This window comes from Scyliorhinus canicula, chromosome 12, assembly GCF_902713615.1.
Source record: "Scyliorhinus canicula chromosome 12, sScyCan1.1, whole genome shotgun sequence".
Classification (NCBI taxonomy): Eukaryota; Metazoa; Chordata; class Chondrichthyes; order Carcharhiniformes; family Scyliorhinidae; genus Scyliorhinus; species Scyliorhinus canicula.
In genome coordinates this window covers 148,221,345-148,238,827 of record NC_052157.1, presented here as the reverse complement: position 1 = coordinate 148,238,827, position 17,483 = coordinate 148,221,345, and the positions used below count along the sequence as shown (strand labels likewise).

The 17,483-nt window shown below is 52.6% G+C and overlaps 1 protein-coding gene across 2 annotated transcripts in view; it reads left to right on the top strand.

Moving 5' to 3' along the window:
- LOC119975235 (spermatogenesis-associated protein 22) overlaps positions 1–6,172 on the top strand; it is a 105,047-nt gene extending 98,875 nt beyond the window's left edge. For both annotated transcript variants that reach the window (XM_038814898.1, XM_038814897.1), the window contains one exon: positions 5,229–6,172. In XM_038814898.1, coding sequence (XP_038670826.1) covers positions 5,229–5,420 — 192 coding nt within the window. In that variant the 3' untranslated portion in view covers positions 5,421–6,172. The remainder of the gene's footprint in view (positions 1–5,228) is intronic.
- Positions 6,173–17,483: the final 11,311 nt, after the last annotated feature.

Genomic DNA, 17,483 nt, shown 5'->3' with positions numbered 1-17,483 from the left:
GGTTGGTGCTCTGCCAGCTGGCGTGGACGGCCTTTGGCACCATGCCAGTCGAGGCCGAAGGGACTTTGCCGGCCGGTGTAAGTCCGCGCATGCGCCGGAGTGTCAGCGGCTGCTGACGTCATCCCCACGCATGCGCAGGGGAGGGGGTCACTTCCGCCTCTGCCATGGTGAAGGAAAAGAGTGCCCCCACGGCACAGGCCCGCACGCCGATCGGTGGGTCCTGATCGCGGGCCAGGCCACCGTGGGGACACCCCCCCCCCCCCGGGGCCAGATCGCTCCACGCCCCCCCCCCCCCCCAGGACCCCGGAGCCCGCCTGCTCCCGCCGGTAAGGTAGGTTTGATCCACGCCCGCTGGAGAGGGTTGACAGCAGCAGGACTTTGGCTTATCGTGGGCCGGAGAATTGCCAGGGGGGCCCGCCGATCGGTGCGGCGTGATTCCTGCCCCCCCCGAATCTCTGGTGGCAGAGAATTCGGGACACGGCGGGGGCAGGATTGACGGCGGCCCCCGCCAATTCTCTGACCCAGTGGGGGGTCAGAGAACCCCGCCCCATGAGTTTAAAAATGGACCCTATGCTGGACTGCTTGATTGAAAAGTCACCTAATGTAGGTTGGAAAACAACATGAGCATCTGGTGGTGAAATTTCAATAGAATTCTTTTGTTGAACTTTCCTAAGGGCTATTATTATGCCATTATGAAAATTAGGCTGAGTTTCAAAACTTACAATTATCTCAGTGGCTGTTCTGAGTTCACAGTTTGATTGACAGTTTAAAGAATAATTACACAATGGGGAGGTGGTGGCATAGTGGCATTGTCACTGGACTAGTAAACCAAAGACCTAGGGCGAAATTCTCCCAAAACGGGAGAAATCGTCAAACTGCCGTAAAACCCGGGCGGGTTTTACGGCATCGCGCCCCTTCCCGACGGGGGACCGATTCTGGTCCCCCGTCGGGGCTAGCAGCCCGACGTCGGAGGCTCCGACAAGTCGGGCTTAACGAAAATCGTTAAGCCCGCTTGTCGGATTTAGCGCCGGCTGACGCGTCATATGACGTCAGCCGCGCATGCGCAGGTGGGAAGACTCCACCCGCGCATGCGCGGGTGACGTCATCGCGTTTTTGCGCGAAACCCGCGCATGCGCGGTCCGGGTTGCCCCTCAGCCGTCCCGCGTATTGATACTGCGGGGCGGCGGAAGGACAAATAGTGCGCGGGCATCGGGCCCGCTGCCCGTGATCGGTGGGCACCGATCGCGGGCCCATGGCACCCTTGGCACGGCCGTGGTACTGCCGTGCCAATCGGTGCCATGGTTATTTTTTTCCAGGTAGTCACGACGTTTTTACGAACGGCAGGACCAGGTGTGTTTGCCGTTCGTAAAAAGGTCGTAAAGGGCTGGGACTTCGGCCCTTCTAACAGCTGTGAATCGCTGCCGGCCGTAAAAAAACGGCGGCAGCGATTCGTGTCGGGATTTCGGCGGGGGGGTGGGAGAATAGCGGGAGGGCGTCAAAAAAGTCGGGAAGGCCCTCCCGCTATTCTCCCACCCGTCGTGGGGGGCGGAGAATTTCGCCCCTAGAGTGATGCTCTGGGGACCCAGGTTCAAATCCCGCCACTGCAGATGGTGTTGAATTTAAAAGAAAATCTGAATTAAAAGTCTAATGATAGCCATGAAACCATTGTTGATTGTTGTAAAACCCCATTTGGTTCACTAATGTCCTTCAGGGAAGCAAATCTGCCATCCTTACCTGGTCTGGCCTACCTGTGACTCCAGACCCACAGAAATATGGTTGACTCTTAACTGCCCTTCAAGAGCAATAAGGAATGGGGAATAAATGCTGACACAGCCTGTGACGCCCACATCCCATGAACGAATAAAACAAATTAACTGCTTTTGATGTGAGTCTGAATTGAACATAAGAAATAAGACCAGGAGCAGGCCATTCAACCCTTCAGGCCTGTTCCACCATTCAATTAGATCATGGCTGACCTTTTACTTCAACACAACTTTCTTGAATTATCCCCATATTCCTTGATGTTTTTAATATGTAGAAATCTATTAATATCAGCCTTGAAAGGGCAGCACGGTGGCACAGTGGTTATCATTGCTGCCTACGGCGCTGAGGACCCGGGTTTGAATCCCGGCCCTGGGTCACTGTCTGTGTGGAGTTTGCACATTCTCCCCGTGTTTGCGTGGGTTTCACCCCCACAACCCAAAAGATGTGCAGGATAGGTGGATTGGTCACGCTAAATTGCCCCTTAATCAGAAAAAATTGGGCACTCTAAATTTAAAAAAATAAAATAAATACCAGTCTTGAACATATTCAATGTCCTAGTGTCCTACAGCTCTCTAGGACAGAGAATTCCAAAGGTTCACCATCCTCTGAATGCAGAAATTCCTCCTCACCTCTGTACTAAATGGTGAGCCCTTTTTTCTGAGACTGTGTCCCCGGGGCAGGGTCGGGGAATCTCCCGGGGCCGGTGTTAATCCCGCCCCCACCGTGGCCGGAATTCTCCGCCACACGGGAATCGGCGGGGGCGGGAATCGCGCCGCGCCGGTTGGCAGGCCCCCCGCGGCGATTCTCCGGCCCGCAATGGGCCGAAGTCCCGCCGCTATCAGTTCTCTCCCGCCGGCACCAGAGGTGGTTTGAACCACGTCGGCAGGCGGCGAGAGCGGGCCCCGGTGTCCTGGGGGGGGCGCGGGGCGATCTGACCCCGGGGTGTGCCCCACGGTGGCCTGGCCCCGCGATCGGGGCCCACCGATTGGCGGGCGGGCCTGTGCTGTGGGGGCACTCTTTTTCTTCCACCGCCGCCACGGCCTCCACCATGGCGGAGGCGGAAGAGACCCCCTCCACCGTGCATGCACCGGGGTGACGTCAGCGGCCGCTGACGCTCCAGCGCATGCGCGGACTCACGGCGACCGATGAAGGCCTTTCGGCCAGCCGTTCGTGTCGGTCAGCAGGGCGCCAAAGGTCGCTCGGGGCGGGAGGCATTCCGGCGCAGGCCTAGCCACTAGAGGTGTGGAGAATTTTGTACATTTGGGGAGGCCCGACGCCGGAGTGGTTCTCGCCACTCCGGTACGCTGGGACCCGCCCCTCCGGGTAGGGGAGAATCCCAGCCCTGGTTCTAGACCTCGCAGCCAGCAGAAACATCCTTATACCCTGTATGTATCCTGTTGAGCTATTTAAGAATTTTATAGGTTTTAATGAGATAACATCACCGTCTAAATTCCAGAGAATAAAGGCCCAGTCTATTTAATCTTTCCTTATAGGACAATCCCTCGATCCCAGAAATTAGTTTGGTGAACCTTTGTTGCACTGCTCTATATTTCCTTAAGTAAGGAAACGAAAACTGCACACAATACTTCTGATGTGATCTCACTGAGGTTCCATATAATTGCAGTGAGATATTTTTACTCCTATACTCAAAACCTCTTGTGATGACGACCAACTTATCATTTGGATTCTTAATTATTGCTGTACCTATATGTTGGCTTTCTGTTAATCATGAACAAGGACACCCAAGTCCCTTTGATGTTCAAAACTTCCTAGCCTCTCATCATTTAAGAAATACACTGCATTCTGACTTTCCTACAAAAGTGGATAACCTCACCGTTCTCCATTGCGTTCCAATTACCAAATTTATGTCCTCTCGCTTAGCCCCTCTAAATCTCTTTGAAGCATCTTTACATCCCCACAACTCACACTTCCACCTAGTTTTGTGGCATTTGCAAAATTGGAAATATTACATTTGCTCCCCGAGTTCAAACCATTGATGTAGATTGTGAATAGCTGGGGCCCAAGCAGTACCCCACTAACCACAGCCTCCCAACCTGAAAATGACCCATTTGTTCCTGCTCTCTGCTTTTTGTCCATTAACAGTTCTTAATCCATGCCAGTATATTGCTCCAACCCCATGTCTCTAAATTTGTTTGCTCACCTCTCGTGTGGGACCTTATCAGAAGATTCTGAAAATCTAAATAGAAGTTTGTTTTTATAAGCAATTAACCACTTGACAAAATTTAAAAGCTTTGAATGGATTTCATGAATGGGAGTTTTTATGGGTGTCTATCTGTGGGAGCTTGATTTAGATTTAAACATCTGTTAGATTTAGATATTTATTTTTCATATCACATGGCGGATACAGGGGAATATGAGTGTCATGATATGCAGTCATGCACATAATGAGATACAGACAGGGAGTGACAGGCAGCCAATCAACACAGAGAACAGGACATAACCAATCAGCAAGCAGAACACTAGGAGATGGTTTCCTACTATAAAAGGCACAAGAGACTCACACTTGGCCTCCTTCCACTGATGAGATCTACAGTGACAGTCAGGGTGTATATATCACACAGCACCCCCACCATGTGGCTAAGAGGTAGTCTGGCTCAGTCAGACAGAGAAATGACACTGGGGTTAGCAGAGAGTCAAACTCACAGAGAACTGTGCTAACTGTTTAACAGGTTCAATAAATCGGATTGAACTAATTTCAAGTTTTGGAGTATCTCAGTTAAAGCTGCATCCAGTTGCAGCCCGTGTTATCTCAGTGTGCTTAACATGGCAATGAGGGGCATGGGAGGTGGGTGGCGCTATGAGTTTACGTTGTGTTGGCATGGGGCTATGAGGGGGCATTGTGTGCGGGTGGAGGGGTGAGGGCTTGAAGACCTAACAGCTTCTATAACAACTGGTTCCGGAAAATTGATCTGGACTTTTAACCACCCTTCCTCAGCACTTGTCTGTCTGTGTGGTTGCCTATGCTCTGCTTACAAGGTTGGTGGGCCTGGCTCCCTATTCCCCCCCCCCCTCCCCCGCAGTGAGTTGGACTATAGATACTGGCCTCGGTAGCACAAATCCATCCAGTGTGTTGGCACGTTCTTGCATTGCATCTTCACTTATATATTTATATAAAAACAATTTCAGACAGAAATGATAGACTAATTGCTGCTCAATTCAGAAATAGATTTAATATCATTGTTAAAATCTGTATGCTCTTGATTGTTTCATTTTATAGCTGTGTTCTGCCAACTCAGTCTTTCTGAATTTTATTTAACCTTGGCTTGGGTTCTAATGAATAAATTACAGTGCTTGGCAGCAGTTTCTATTTTGTATTTGGCCCACTGTAGCTATTATATTAGCATCCAGTGCTGGTGAAATTTGTACCAAACATTTTGAATTTTTTCCACTGAATACTAATACTCTGGTTGATATATCAAACCTGTATTTTCTATTTCCAACAGGACCGTGACCTTCCAAGGCTGATCAGAGGACAGGTACACAGATGCATGGGGACCTATGACCAGAGAAGAAACCTTTTTAAATGTGTATCTGTTCGGTCTGCCTCGCCTGTAGAACAGAAAACCTTTGCTGAATTTGTCAGTGTAGTAGATGCTGAAATGACACAATTTGTTCAGACATTAAATGAAGTCTGAACGCTTCTTCATAGCCAATGTCATTTATTTTTGTTATGTAGGAGGCTGAAAGAAAGGGCTCTGGAAAAATGCAGTTTGCAACATGAATTTCATACTGTTTCAAAACTTAACAAAAAAATTACAACTATTGATTGGATTAATGTGTTGTGAATCAACAAATTTTGATTGAACCTTTAAATCCTTTGTTTTAATATCAGATTTCTGTTTGCAGTACTGATTTGCTTTCAACATATTTGAAGTGCCTGTTGAGGTGCAAAAAATCCATTGCTGTGTTCTTTTGAAAAAATGGGATTCAGACTGCTAACTTGTGATGCCTCTGTGAACATACACAAACCTGTTTCTTATCCAAGTACATTTTTTTGTTTACCAACAGTTCTTTAAAGTTCTCCCTTGTATCATTTACTGATACGCTATACTTAGAATACAATTTAAAGGGTGCATTTTTCTCTCATTGATTGAAAGTTGGCACTCAAGGAAGAAGTTTAGGTAAGTAAAGAACAATCATCTAAACTTTGAGATTTGTTTCAATATTACGCAGAGATTTTTACAATTTGCTCCTTTCTTGTCTTATTGCCGACATTAGTTTGTCAGTAAGCACCGTATCTGATGTGTCATGATGATCACAAAAGAGGATTAATAATTGTGACATCATTATTACAGGGTTATTGACAAGTAATCAGCATTTGATTACAAGAAATGTTATGTTGAATATGTATTATCCTACAAAAATCAATAACAAATTTTGCCTGTTGTGCCACAATCAAATAAACTTTAATTGTTTTTATTAAAACCCACTTTGTTGTTCATTTGTTGAGTTGTTACTCGGTTGTAACAAAATTCTAGAATTCTGAGCAAATACCCATGTAATAGTTTAAAATTTCAAATCCAGGATTTACATTAATGGAAAGGTATTTTGTTAACTTTGCATCAAGATTGGTTGAAATTTTAAGCTCGGCTGTATTGTCCAGGGCTAAAATGCAACTACTACCGTATGACTCTTCAATATAGGAGTTCACAAATTCATCTGGGATATCTGAGGGAAACACATTAATGACCAAGGAAGCCAGTGGTAGAAAGGAAAAGGTTTATTTTACTTTACACAATAATTTGCCCACGGCAGTAATTATCTACAATCAACCAACATGTCAGTCCCTGCTCAGGCCGGCTTTTATGCTCGTTTCTAACAAGCCACAGCTGGTTGGGCCTCTGCCCCCTACCTGGGAAGCTCGTATTCCATGAACCCCATGTGGAGATCTAAAATGGTTTCCCCATGGGCCTCATGGGGGCTATGACAAACACCAAGGGGGAAATGGAAGTCAAGAGTGAAGCTAAATATGTAATGTATATAGACAACAACTGTTTATAAATATGAGAAAAACCAATAAAAAAGACTTCCCCCCCCCAAAAAAAATGAGTGAAGCTAAATTACACCAGCTTTCTAAATCTACTGGGTGTTTGCAAGTGGCCTTAGTAATGGTATGGTAGCACGCACAGGGATAAAGAACTGTGACGCATTGGTTTCAAAATTTTTGGATGTAGGTAAGAAAAGTAATATTAAACATGTCTTTTCTGTAATCCTAGGTGCAACATGATTAAAGTTGGCAAAGGAGGTTAGCCTGGTAGTTTGCCGATCTCAGTGTGCTTTATCAAAAGATAAATGACACATGATTAGGGTTATTGCTTCTTATGTGGTAACTGTGAGGGGAATATGCTAGAGGCCATGTACTATTCACAACGGTAGATTGGAAAATGGGGAGAAGATGGAACACTGGGGTTCCAGGCAGCCACAATTAATAGTAGCCATGGAGCCAAATTGGAGAGGTTAAATCTAAACAAAGTGAACCAGTTAGAGGCTGGATGTTTGATGACCTGTCCTCCAGATAAGAACAAGTTTTCCGTAGATTTTTTTGTTTGCAGTGACATAACAAATCCTGGTCTCGCTTTCCTAATGCCATATGTTTTTTGATAGATGAACACCTGAGTCAACTAAATTCCTTAAGACCCTAAGACTTGATCTCAGCCGAGAGCTGATTTAGAGGCATATGGGGCTGGATTCGCCATTTTTGAGCGTAAGGGTCTGTGGCGGGTTTTATGTCAAAACATTTGGCGCCACCCCCTCACTGATCCTGTGACCAGTGAGGGGCTAGCAGCCGCACCACGTAAAACTCCCGGTTCCCATGATAATAATGGCTGGAGAATGGCCGGGGCGGTGGCCACGCACGCGCATGGCGATGACCTACAGCGGTCACGCCGTAAAACATGGTGCCAGCCATGCGCGTACCCGACCTGCCAGATACTGTCCCTCCGACCACCCCCACCAGTCTCCGCAGCCCTCGCGGAAGTCCCCATGGCCTGCAGCATGGCACCCACCCGATTGTGGTGGCGCTGGACACAGTCCGCAAGCCACCACGCCGGGTTCCCGACCGCTGAGACCACACATCAACCGCGTGGCTGGGAACTCAGCCCATCGGGGGCAGAGCATCGGGGGAGGGCCTTCAGGTGACGTGCTAAGGCTGTCCCAACAGCGTGCGATGCCATAATGCCCTCTCAGAGGGGGCGGAGCATACATAGCCTGCATCAAACAGGTGGCGCCCTTGGTTTCGACGTCGGAAAATGGTGAATCCCGCCCATGGTCACTGCAGCTTCTCAACAAATCTAGATGATTACACTTCCAGATTTAATTTTTAAGAATGTCTTATTAAATGTATAATTTAGTTGCTTGTTAGCAGTAATAGCAACAATATTTTGGGGCGCAAATTACTCTGTTGGGGAGCTGAGCTAGAGCAGTAAACACAAGAATAAGCATCTTTTGATGCTTCTTGGAACTTTGAATTGTTCAGCAATGATGAATGGGAAAGTTCTATAAAAAAGAGACTCATTTGAATAATAAGTCCGGATTATAACTTGTATAAACAAGACACAGGTTTCTGATAACGTGATGTAATTATACATATTTATAACAATAAAGCCTCTGTTACATAATTTTAAGTAATGGCTTCTTTATAATTAGATACAACATGAGAGCTGTAGACTGGTGATTCGTTTCTGCAGAAAATTACCATCTATTTTCCTTAAAATCATTGACAGTGGATTACTAGTATCTTATATAAACCAACATGCTTACTGCGCGTTTGATTTATTTGAAGAATTTTTTTACTTAAAAGTCTCATTTGTGACAAGTGTACATTGTTCTCTCCCAGATTTGTTGCCATTTTTGGCCTATTTCATCTGATGTGATTGTATGTGTCACTGCATTATCCTTCTACATCTGCACTGCTGAATCTGCCCGAAATAGTTGCAAACTAAATAAGTACATTAATTTAAATTGACAGCATTTTAAACCTTAAATCCAGTTCTAAAAATCAAATAGACATTGTAGACTGGTGAATTACTAAGAAGAAACAACTTATCTTTTGATTGACATAATTAGCTTTTGCTTATGGCACCTTAGAGTTATGAGATTGGTTGCACTTGATTTATTTTTTCACAATCACTGGTTACAACCTTCTATCTCCTATTGTAATGATAGGGTAGATTATTAATTAACTGCAAATAGAGAGAGTGAGAAATATATTTTGTTAACAATGCCATAGAGGGGCGGCACGGTGGCACAGTGGTTAGCATTGCTGCCTACGGCGATGAGGACCCGGGTTCGAATCCCGGCCCTGGGTCACTGTCTGTGAGGAGTTTGCACATTCTCCCCGTGTCTGCGTGGGTTTCGCCCCCACAACCCAAAGATGTGCAGGGTAGGTGGATTGGCTACGCTAAATTGCCCCTTAATTGAAAAAATAATTGGGTACTCTAAATTTATAAAAAAAAAACAATGCCATAGAATCTTGACAATCAGAGACTTTTTACATGGAACATAGAACTTACAGTGCAGAAAGAGGCCATTCGGCCCATCGAGTCTGCACCGGCTCCTGGAATGAGCACCCTACTCAAAGTTAACACCTCCACCCTATCCCCATAACCCAGTAACCCCACCCAACACTAAGGGCAATTTTGGACACTAAGGGCAATTTATCATGGCCAATCCACCTAACCTGCACATCTTTGGACTGTGGGAGGAAACCGGAGCACCTGGAGGAAACCCACGCACACACGGGGAGGATGTGCAGACTCCGCACAGACAGTGACCCAAGCCAGAATCGAACCTGGGACCCTGGAGCTGTGAAGCGATTGTGCTATCCACAATGCTACCGTGCTGCCCAACGCTGCCGAGTGGGGACCTGTCCGGCATCTCTCAGGCATCGGTGCATCTGGGCAGTGCCATTGCGGACCGCTACATCGGGTTCCCTGTGGACCGGGCGAGCCAGGATGCCCGGGCCGTGGGCTTCCCTGCACGTCTGCACCCGGTACCCGGGAAGTGTTCATGACTCATACGTGTTGTCGCGGTCTTACATCCCCGGCATGTTCGAGGGACGCCACCCTCGGCTGAGGGGCTGGTTGCTGGGCGACAGGGGTTACCCGTTGCGGTCGTGGCTGATGACGCCTATACAGAGGCCACAGAGTGACGCGGAGAACAGCTATAATGATGCCCATGCAGCGACCAGGGCATGATAGAGAGGTGCTTTGGCGTACTCAAAATGCGTTTCAGGTGCCTGGACCTCTCTGTGGGGGGCCCTCCAGTACCCGCCAGATAGGGTCGGCCACATCATTGTGGTGTGCTGTGTCCTGCACAACATCGCCCAGCAGACGGGCGATGTGCCGCAGGCAGAGGAGGGGGGAGTGGAGGAGCAGCAGGAAGAGGCGCAAACCTCCCCAGATGAGGGAGTTGGGGGCAATGGTCAGGGCAGATGGGCTGGACATGGGCGGGTGGCTGCCCATCATTACCGGCTGGGCCAGCGGGCACGGGACAGGCTGATAGCCGCCCGGTTCACTGACTAGGGAGTGTGGGAATCGGCGAATATGGCCACATACCGCACACCATGGCAACATCCGACCACCCTCACCCACCCAACACCAAAACCCTTACCCCCCTCACCCACCCAGCACCAACACCCTAAACCCCCCCTCACCTACCCAGCACCAACACCCTAACACCTCCATCACCCACCCAGCACCAACATCCTAACCCTCCCCCTCACCCACCCAGCACCAACACCCTCACCCCCCCTCACCCACCCAGCACCAACACCCTCACCCCCCATCACCCACCCAGCACCAACACCCTCACCCCCCCCCCCCCCCACCCACCAACCACACCCACCCCACCCGCATGCACACCACCCCTCCATTGCAGATCCACCTGCGGCACGACAGGCCGGGCTCACACGGTCGCCGGTGGAAGCGTGTCTATTACAGGCCATGGAGGATGATGACGACCCGCTCTGTGATGAGCTCCTGGCTCCACATTGTTGGACAATGTCTGGCCTATGGCCACAGTACCACCATCCACCCGGACCATCCCTGCATGCGGCCGCGACATGGCAGCGCACGGTCCCGTCCTCTGCCCGGGAGGATGTAGAGGGCGGCCCAGGGGGAGAGGGGGCACACTCACCTGGGGCCGACGTAAGACCACCCTTCACACACACACTGGCGCTCAACGTACGTGACACCCCCGCACGCTTCAGACAGAGCACAAAGGCAGCTTCTGTAGGTGTGAAAGTGATTTTAATAACAAACAGTCCATACACCTGCCGTAGCCCCTAAAACCCATCTGTGCCCTGCACCCGTGCCAACTCACTCACTGTCTAATTGTTTGGCCTTACAGGCCCTTTGACTATGCCTAGGTGGTTCCCCAGATAGTACAGCAGAACTGGAGCTGGACTCCTGCGTTTCCTGCCTTGTGACTCGGGATCCCTTTGGTGGCCGTTTCCTGGGCTGTCCCGGCCTCGATGGACCAGGCTACGGCTCGGGCGACTGGGATGGCAAGCTGCCAGCCTGTCCTGCCCGTTGCCCACCAGATGCACCTGGGACGGAAGGGGGGGAGTCCGAGGTGCTGCAGTGTTCCAGGATCTCCCCGACAGGGGGACCCGGGACGGGCCCCAGCACCTCCTCCTCCCTCGGGGTGCCTGATGGCCCCCGGGCCTCTATATGGGTCGGGGGTGCCAACGGACTAGCCATCCGACGCCCCCCCGACACCTGGCGCTGCCAGTCCTGGAGGCCCATACGGGTTTGCAGCCATGGAGGTCAGGGAGTTGCGCATCCCTGTCTGTGACTGTGCGACGCCGGCTAGCACCTGGGCAATGGTGCCGATGCCCTCAGCGATGGCCTGCTGAGACTGGGCCATGGCCTGCTGGGACTGCGCATGGCCTGCTGGGACTGCGCCATGGCCTGCTGGGACTGCGCCATGGCCTGCTGGGACTGCGCCATGGCCTGCTGAGACTGAGCCATTGCCTGCTGGGACTGCGCCATGGCCTGCTGGGACTGCGCCATGGCCTGCTGGGACTGAGCCATTGCCTGCTGGGACTGCGCCATGGCCTGCTGAGACTGGGCCACGGTGTTGAGCGCTTCTGCCATCTGCCGCTGGCTCTGGCTTCCTGTGAGAGGGAAGCCATGTCCTGGACCACACACGACGCCTTCACGGAATGCCCCAGGCCTCGCATCCTGCTCTCCATGTCTGACACCGTCGCACCCATTGCCTCCACCGCGGAGGCCACCCGTACGGTTTTGGCCTGGGTGGCACGCATGACCGGCACCACTCCCAGCTCCTGGACGCGGGCGCACTCCTCCACCTGCGTATGCAGCTGCTGCAAGCCAGCCATCATCCTCTTCCTTCGTCCCAGGTTTGGTGGCTGCATCGGGTCTATAGGTGGGTGTGGCAACTCCAGGAACCCGGGACCCGTCTAGGCGGCAGATGTTCGCTTGCGCCAGGATGCCCTCCGACCTCCCGGCCCCTCTGCTGCTCCTACCTCCACCTGCTGTACCGGTACGGCTGTGTTGTGCGCACCAGTGAGTGTACCAGAATCCTCATGACTAAAGTGCCCGAATGAGGTGAGTGTCCCTGCGATGGTGGAGGGTGTTGGAGACAGCAGTGGTGTTGTGTCGTGAGCATCGTCCAACTCAGAGTCCATGGTACTCTGGGGTGGCGCCTTGTCTCCACCCGTCCACAGTGTGTCAGTGTCCTGTATTTCGGTGTCATGTGTGTCGGTGTCCAGGGTAGGGGTGTCCTGGGTAGGGGTGTCCTGGGTAGGGGTGTCCTGGGTAGAGCTGTCTTGGGTAGGGGTGTCCAGGGTAGGGGTGTCCTGGGTAGTGGTGTCCTGGGTAGGGCTGTCCTGGATTGGGCTGTCCTGGGTAGTGGTGTCCTGGGTTGGGCTGTCCTGGGTAGGGCTGTCCTGGGTAGGGGTGTCCTGGGTAAGGCTGTCCTGGGTAGAGCTGTCCTGGGTAGAGCTGTCCTGGGTAGGGGCGTCCTGGGTAATGGTGTCCTGGGTAGGGCTGTCCTGGGTAGAGCTGTCCTGGGTAGGGGTGTCCAGGGTAGGGGTGTCCTGGGTAGGGCTGTCCTGGGTTGGGCTGTCGTGGGTAGGGCTGTCCTGGGTCGGGGTGTCCTGGGTAGGGCTGTCCTAGGTAGGGCTGTCGTGGGTAGGGCTGTCCTGGGTCGGGGTGTCCTGGGTAGAGCTGTCCTGGGTAGTGGTGTCCTGGCTCGGCTGCGACGGGGGCCTGTGGGGATATGGGGAGGGGGGATATGGGGGGGATATGGGGGAGGGGGATATGGGGAAATGGGGGAGGGGATATGGGGGAGGGGGAATATGGGGGAGGGGGATATGGGGAGGGGGGATATGGGGAGGGGGGAAATGGAGAGGGGGATATAGGGGAGGGGGATATGGGGAGGGGGATATGGGCAGGGGGATATGGGGAGGGGGGATATGGGGTAATGGGGACGGGCCGTGGGTGGTTCACTTGCTGGCGGGCCCCCGACCTCTGCATCGGCAACCTCCCGGTCCTCAGGTCCACCTACCAGTTCCAGGGCCCTTTCCTCATGGACGGTGAGTGATCTCTCATAACCTGGGCCCCCTCCAGTCCTCTCACGCTCCCTGTTGTTGTGTGCGCGCTTCTCGTGTGGGGGGCGGGCGGGTGGGGGGCAGGGGTAAAGGGCAACAGTGTGAGGCAGGTATATGCCTGCACGACAGTGGTTGCGTGTATATTGGCAGAGGTCGCAGCACATTAGGGTTAGGGTTGGGTTAGCGTTAGGGTTGTTTGCACCTGGGGGTGTGCCGAACATCGGGGGACTCACCCTGGCTGCCCTGATGAGGTCGTTGACCGTCTTGTGGCACTGGGTGCCTGTCCTCGGTGTCACAGCCACAGCGCTGACGGCCTCTGCCACCTCCCTCCACAGGTGCCGGCTGAGGCATGGGGCGACACTGCGGCCATGTCCAGGGTACAGGGCCTCCCTCCTCTCCTCGATGTCGCGCTCCTAGAAAACCTCGGTGCTGTGTGGCGGGCGGCCATCTTAGCAGGTCTTCCGGGGGGGGGGGTGGTCGCGTCTTTTGTGCTGTGATGCCACGCGGCATTGATTACGCGGCACGGCGTCAGTGACGCGGCACGTTCATGGCGGGTGGCGCCGTCGCGAATGGCGTCATGCCGCTGCTAGCCCATTCGGGCCCGGGGACTTTGCAACATTTGGGGGGGGGGGCCGACACCAGAGTGATCCACACGGTTTTTGGCTCCGGGTCCCGGCCATCTCTCCGGTTTACGGAGAATCCCGTCCCTGGAATCAGTAAGCAGTATGAATGCGATACTTGTTCAGAGCCAATAATATCACAAGCGCCAGACCATAATATTGCTGACGGCCTGTGGATGACATACGTTTGGAATGATCTGGGGCCCCACGTTTCCATGACGCCCGACACAATGACTTTCGAACAGCTTGTCGTATTGGTGGGGCAGCGTTTCAACCCAATCCCATCTATCGTTCAGCAATGCAGGTTCAATACAATGGAGAGATCCACTGGGGGTCCGTTGCTGAACTTGTTTCAAGACTTCGGAAAATTGGCTGAATATTTTTTTTAAATAATTTTAGATTACCCAATTATTTTTTCCAATTAAGGGGCAATTTAACATGGCCACTCCAGCAACTCTGCACATTTTGGGTTGTGGGGGCGAAACCCATGCAGACACGGGGAGAATATGCAAACTCCACACGGACAGTGACCCAGAGCCGGGATCGAACCTGGGACCTCAGCGCCGTGAGGCAGCTGTGCTAACCACTAGGCCACCATGCTACCCCAAATCGGCTGAATACTATGAGTATGGCACTGTTTTAGCAGATATGCTACGTGACGTCTGATCTGTGGAGTAAACGACGTTGAAACTCAGAAGGAACTTCCCTACATTTCAACAAGTGCTAGAAATCTCCCTTTCTCAAGAAAATGATGTCTGGGCATCTGGCCAGGCATAGCCGCCAGCGGCAGGTGAGCTGGTGCCCTCGTTATGGTAGGCGTCGACCCCGTGGTAGGGCCTTGCGTTTGGACAACGTGGAAGAGGCTGAGGATGAGGCCAAGATGCATCTCAATTGTGTGTTGGAGCCCCGTATAGCGCCGATCTGTATTCTAGTGCATGACGGTGACATTTGCTCCGGATGGAGTTGGACACAGGATCGGCTGTTTCGGTAGTGGTGCAACACATCTTTGGCCAGATCAAGCAGAGAGTGAATACCTTGTCGTTGATGGGCTCTGTAGCTCAGTTGGCCACATATATGGGTGAATATTTGCATATAGTGGGGTCTACACTCGCTCCAGTGGTTTACGGCAGTCCCCGCACCTCTCCCTCATCGTGGTGCAGGACGGTGGCCCTAGCTCGTTGGGCGGCCGTGATTGACTGCGCCACTTGAAGATTATTACCAATATGTTTTTCAAGTGGGGACGGGGGGGCTTACGTACAGTGTTGAGGATGTCCCCCGAAGATTTTTAGCCGGGCCTTGGTACCATGGCTACTATCCAGGTGGACCCAGAAGCCCAACCCCGATATTTTCAGGCCTGCCCGGTCCCTTACGGCATTGTCGGGGAGGTCAAGACCAAACTTCAGCAGTCGGAAAGTTTGGGGATCATCCAGTTGCTGAGTTTTGCCAACAAGGCCGGAGTCCGGTGCTGAAGCCGGATCCGACAGTTCGCCTTTGTGGCAGTTACAGGTTAACGGTGGACAGGCATCTCGGTGAGACCATTACCTGCTGCCCAGGAGAGAGGATCATTGGCTGGTGGATCGACATTTCCTAAACTTGACATGAGCAATGCTTGGATAAGGCCTCAAGGAAGTATGTGACTATTAACACAAAAAAGGGCCGGTACGAATACACCCATTTTCTGTTTGGCGTTCCCTCGGTGCTGTGTTTTGGCGAGTGATGGAAGGCATTTTGTGCAGCTCGCCGCGAATCTTGGCATTTTGATCTAATGCTCTCTGGAGGAGGAGCATTTGCGGAACCTCGAGGCAGTGCTACAAAGGTTCTCCAAGTATGGAGTTCACCTGCGCAGGGAGAAATGCGTCTTTCACGCCAAGGAGCAAATCACAAGCCAGATGGGACGAGATGGCAGCAGCAGTGAGCTCGGAGAGTGTGACCAGGAGAACTGGCCTCCAGTGTCGTAGGAAGGTCAACGACCTACACGGTAGCAGGAGTGAATAGACTCCGCCACCTCCCCCAATCTGCCCTCCACTCCCTCCCCCTTCAAACCACCCAAACCCTCCCTTCACACCCACCCTCCCACCACTGTGAACCACACGTGTGGCTAACGATGCTCCCTCTGTGTCTCCTCAGGAAAAGCTCTCCCATAATCGTTGGGAGAAGGCCCAGTCTGGCGGAGGGGTACCAGACTTTAAAATTCTCACCTCCTTCGAGGAGTGTGCCCTGGAGGTGACTGGTGTGGCCGAGGACAGATTGGTCACTCATTCAGAGGCTGGCGGATGCTGCAGAGGTGAGGAACGCCGGGCTCCACCCAGAGGACCTGTCAAACGTGAGTTGTTATTTCCTCACTGACTGACCCATCCCTCCCACTGACCACATGTCCATTCTCCCGCAGGTCCTTTAGCCGACGGCGCCTGCCCACCCTGGGTGGCCCCCTCCATGAGGAGAACACCTTGAAGGAGAGCTCCGAGGATGCAACCATTATAGTCACGGCACAGCCGTCATCCCCACCCTCCACCAGCCCAGATACACACACCTCGGTGGGACATGTTTGTGGATGGGCTTCTGGGGCACAATCTGGAGAGCACCACACTGCTGCTGATGATGTACATCAGGTGGAGGCAGGAACCCCCCAGGCAAGACAATGGTCGTGGAGCTGCTGGATCCCAGGACCCAGCTGGGTCCCAGCCTGAAGCTGAGCCTGTGGTACAGAGGTACTCGGAGCCGATTGAGACGATAGGGTGTAGCCGGGACATTCAGAGGGAGATGTCAGTGTCACTCCAGCAGATCCATAACCGAGTGGAGGAATCCCAGGGGCGACGGGCACAGGAGATGTCACCGGCAATGCGTGGCACCGAGGCCAACACTACTCGGGTGGCGACCACAGTGGAGAGCCTGGTGCACGACGCCAGCACCATCAGTGAAGGTGTCCAAGACAATCGGTGACGACCATGGCTCAGGGTCTTGGCAGAATATCAGACTCACTGGGGGACGTCACCCAATACCAGGCTGACCTCGATGAGGTCCTGCGGGGCGTGTCCCGCTCTCAGATGGGAATGGCCAAGTTGCTGCAGAGCATGTCCCAGTCACTGAGGATCATTGCCAAGGGCATCGGTACTATGGTGTGGACCATGGGGAGCCTCCAGGGCTGGCAGAGCCAGATGATGAAGGGGCAGCCAGGGCTTGAACCAGCTGCCCCTCCACCCCAGGGTGAACCCCAGTACCCCATGGCCACAGACCGGGAGGAGGGGGCGCTGGGTGCCAACCTAGACCCATCCTATTGAGTTGCGACGGTGCCACCAGCTCCCAGAGTTCCACTCCTCTGATGAGGCTGCGGCTCAAAGTCAGCACACGAGACAGGGTGGCACGCCTGTGCATTTGCCGCCGACAAGTGCACCGGGGCCCTCTGGCCTCAGAGGCCCCAGAGGACGTCCGCCAGGGGCACCGAATTCTATGGGACGAGGTAAGCAGCTGACTGCCTCCACCTCAGATGTGAATCCTGGGGAGAC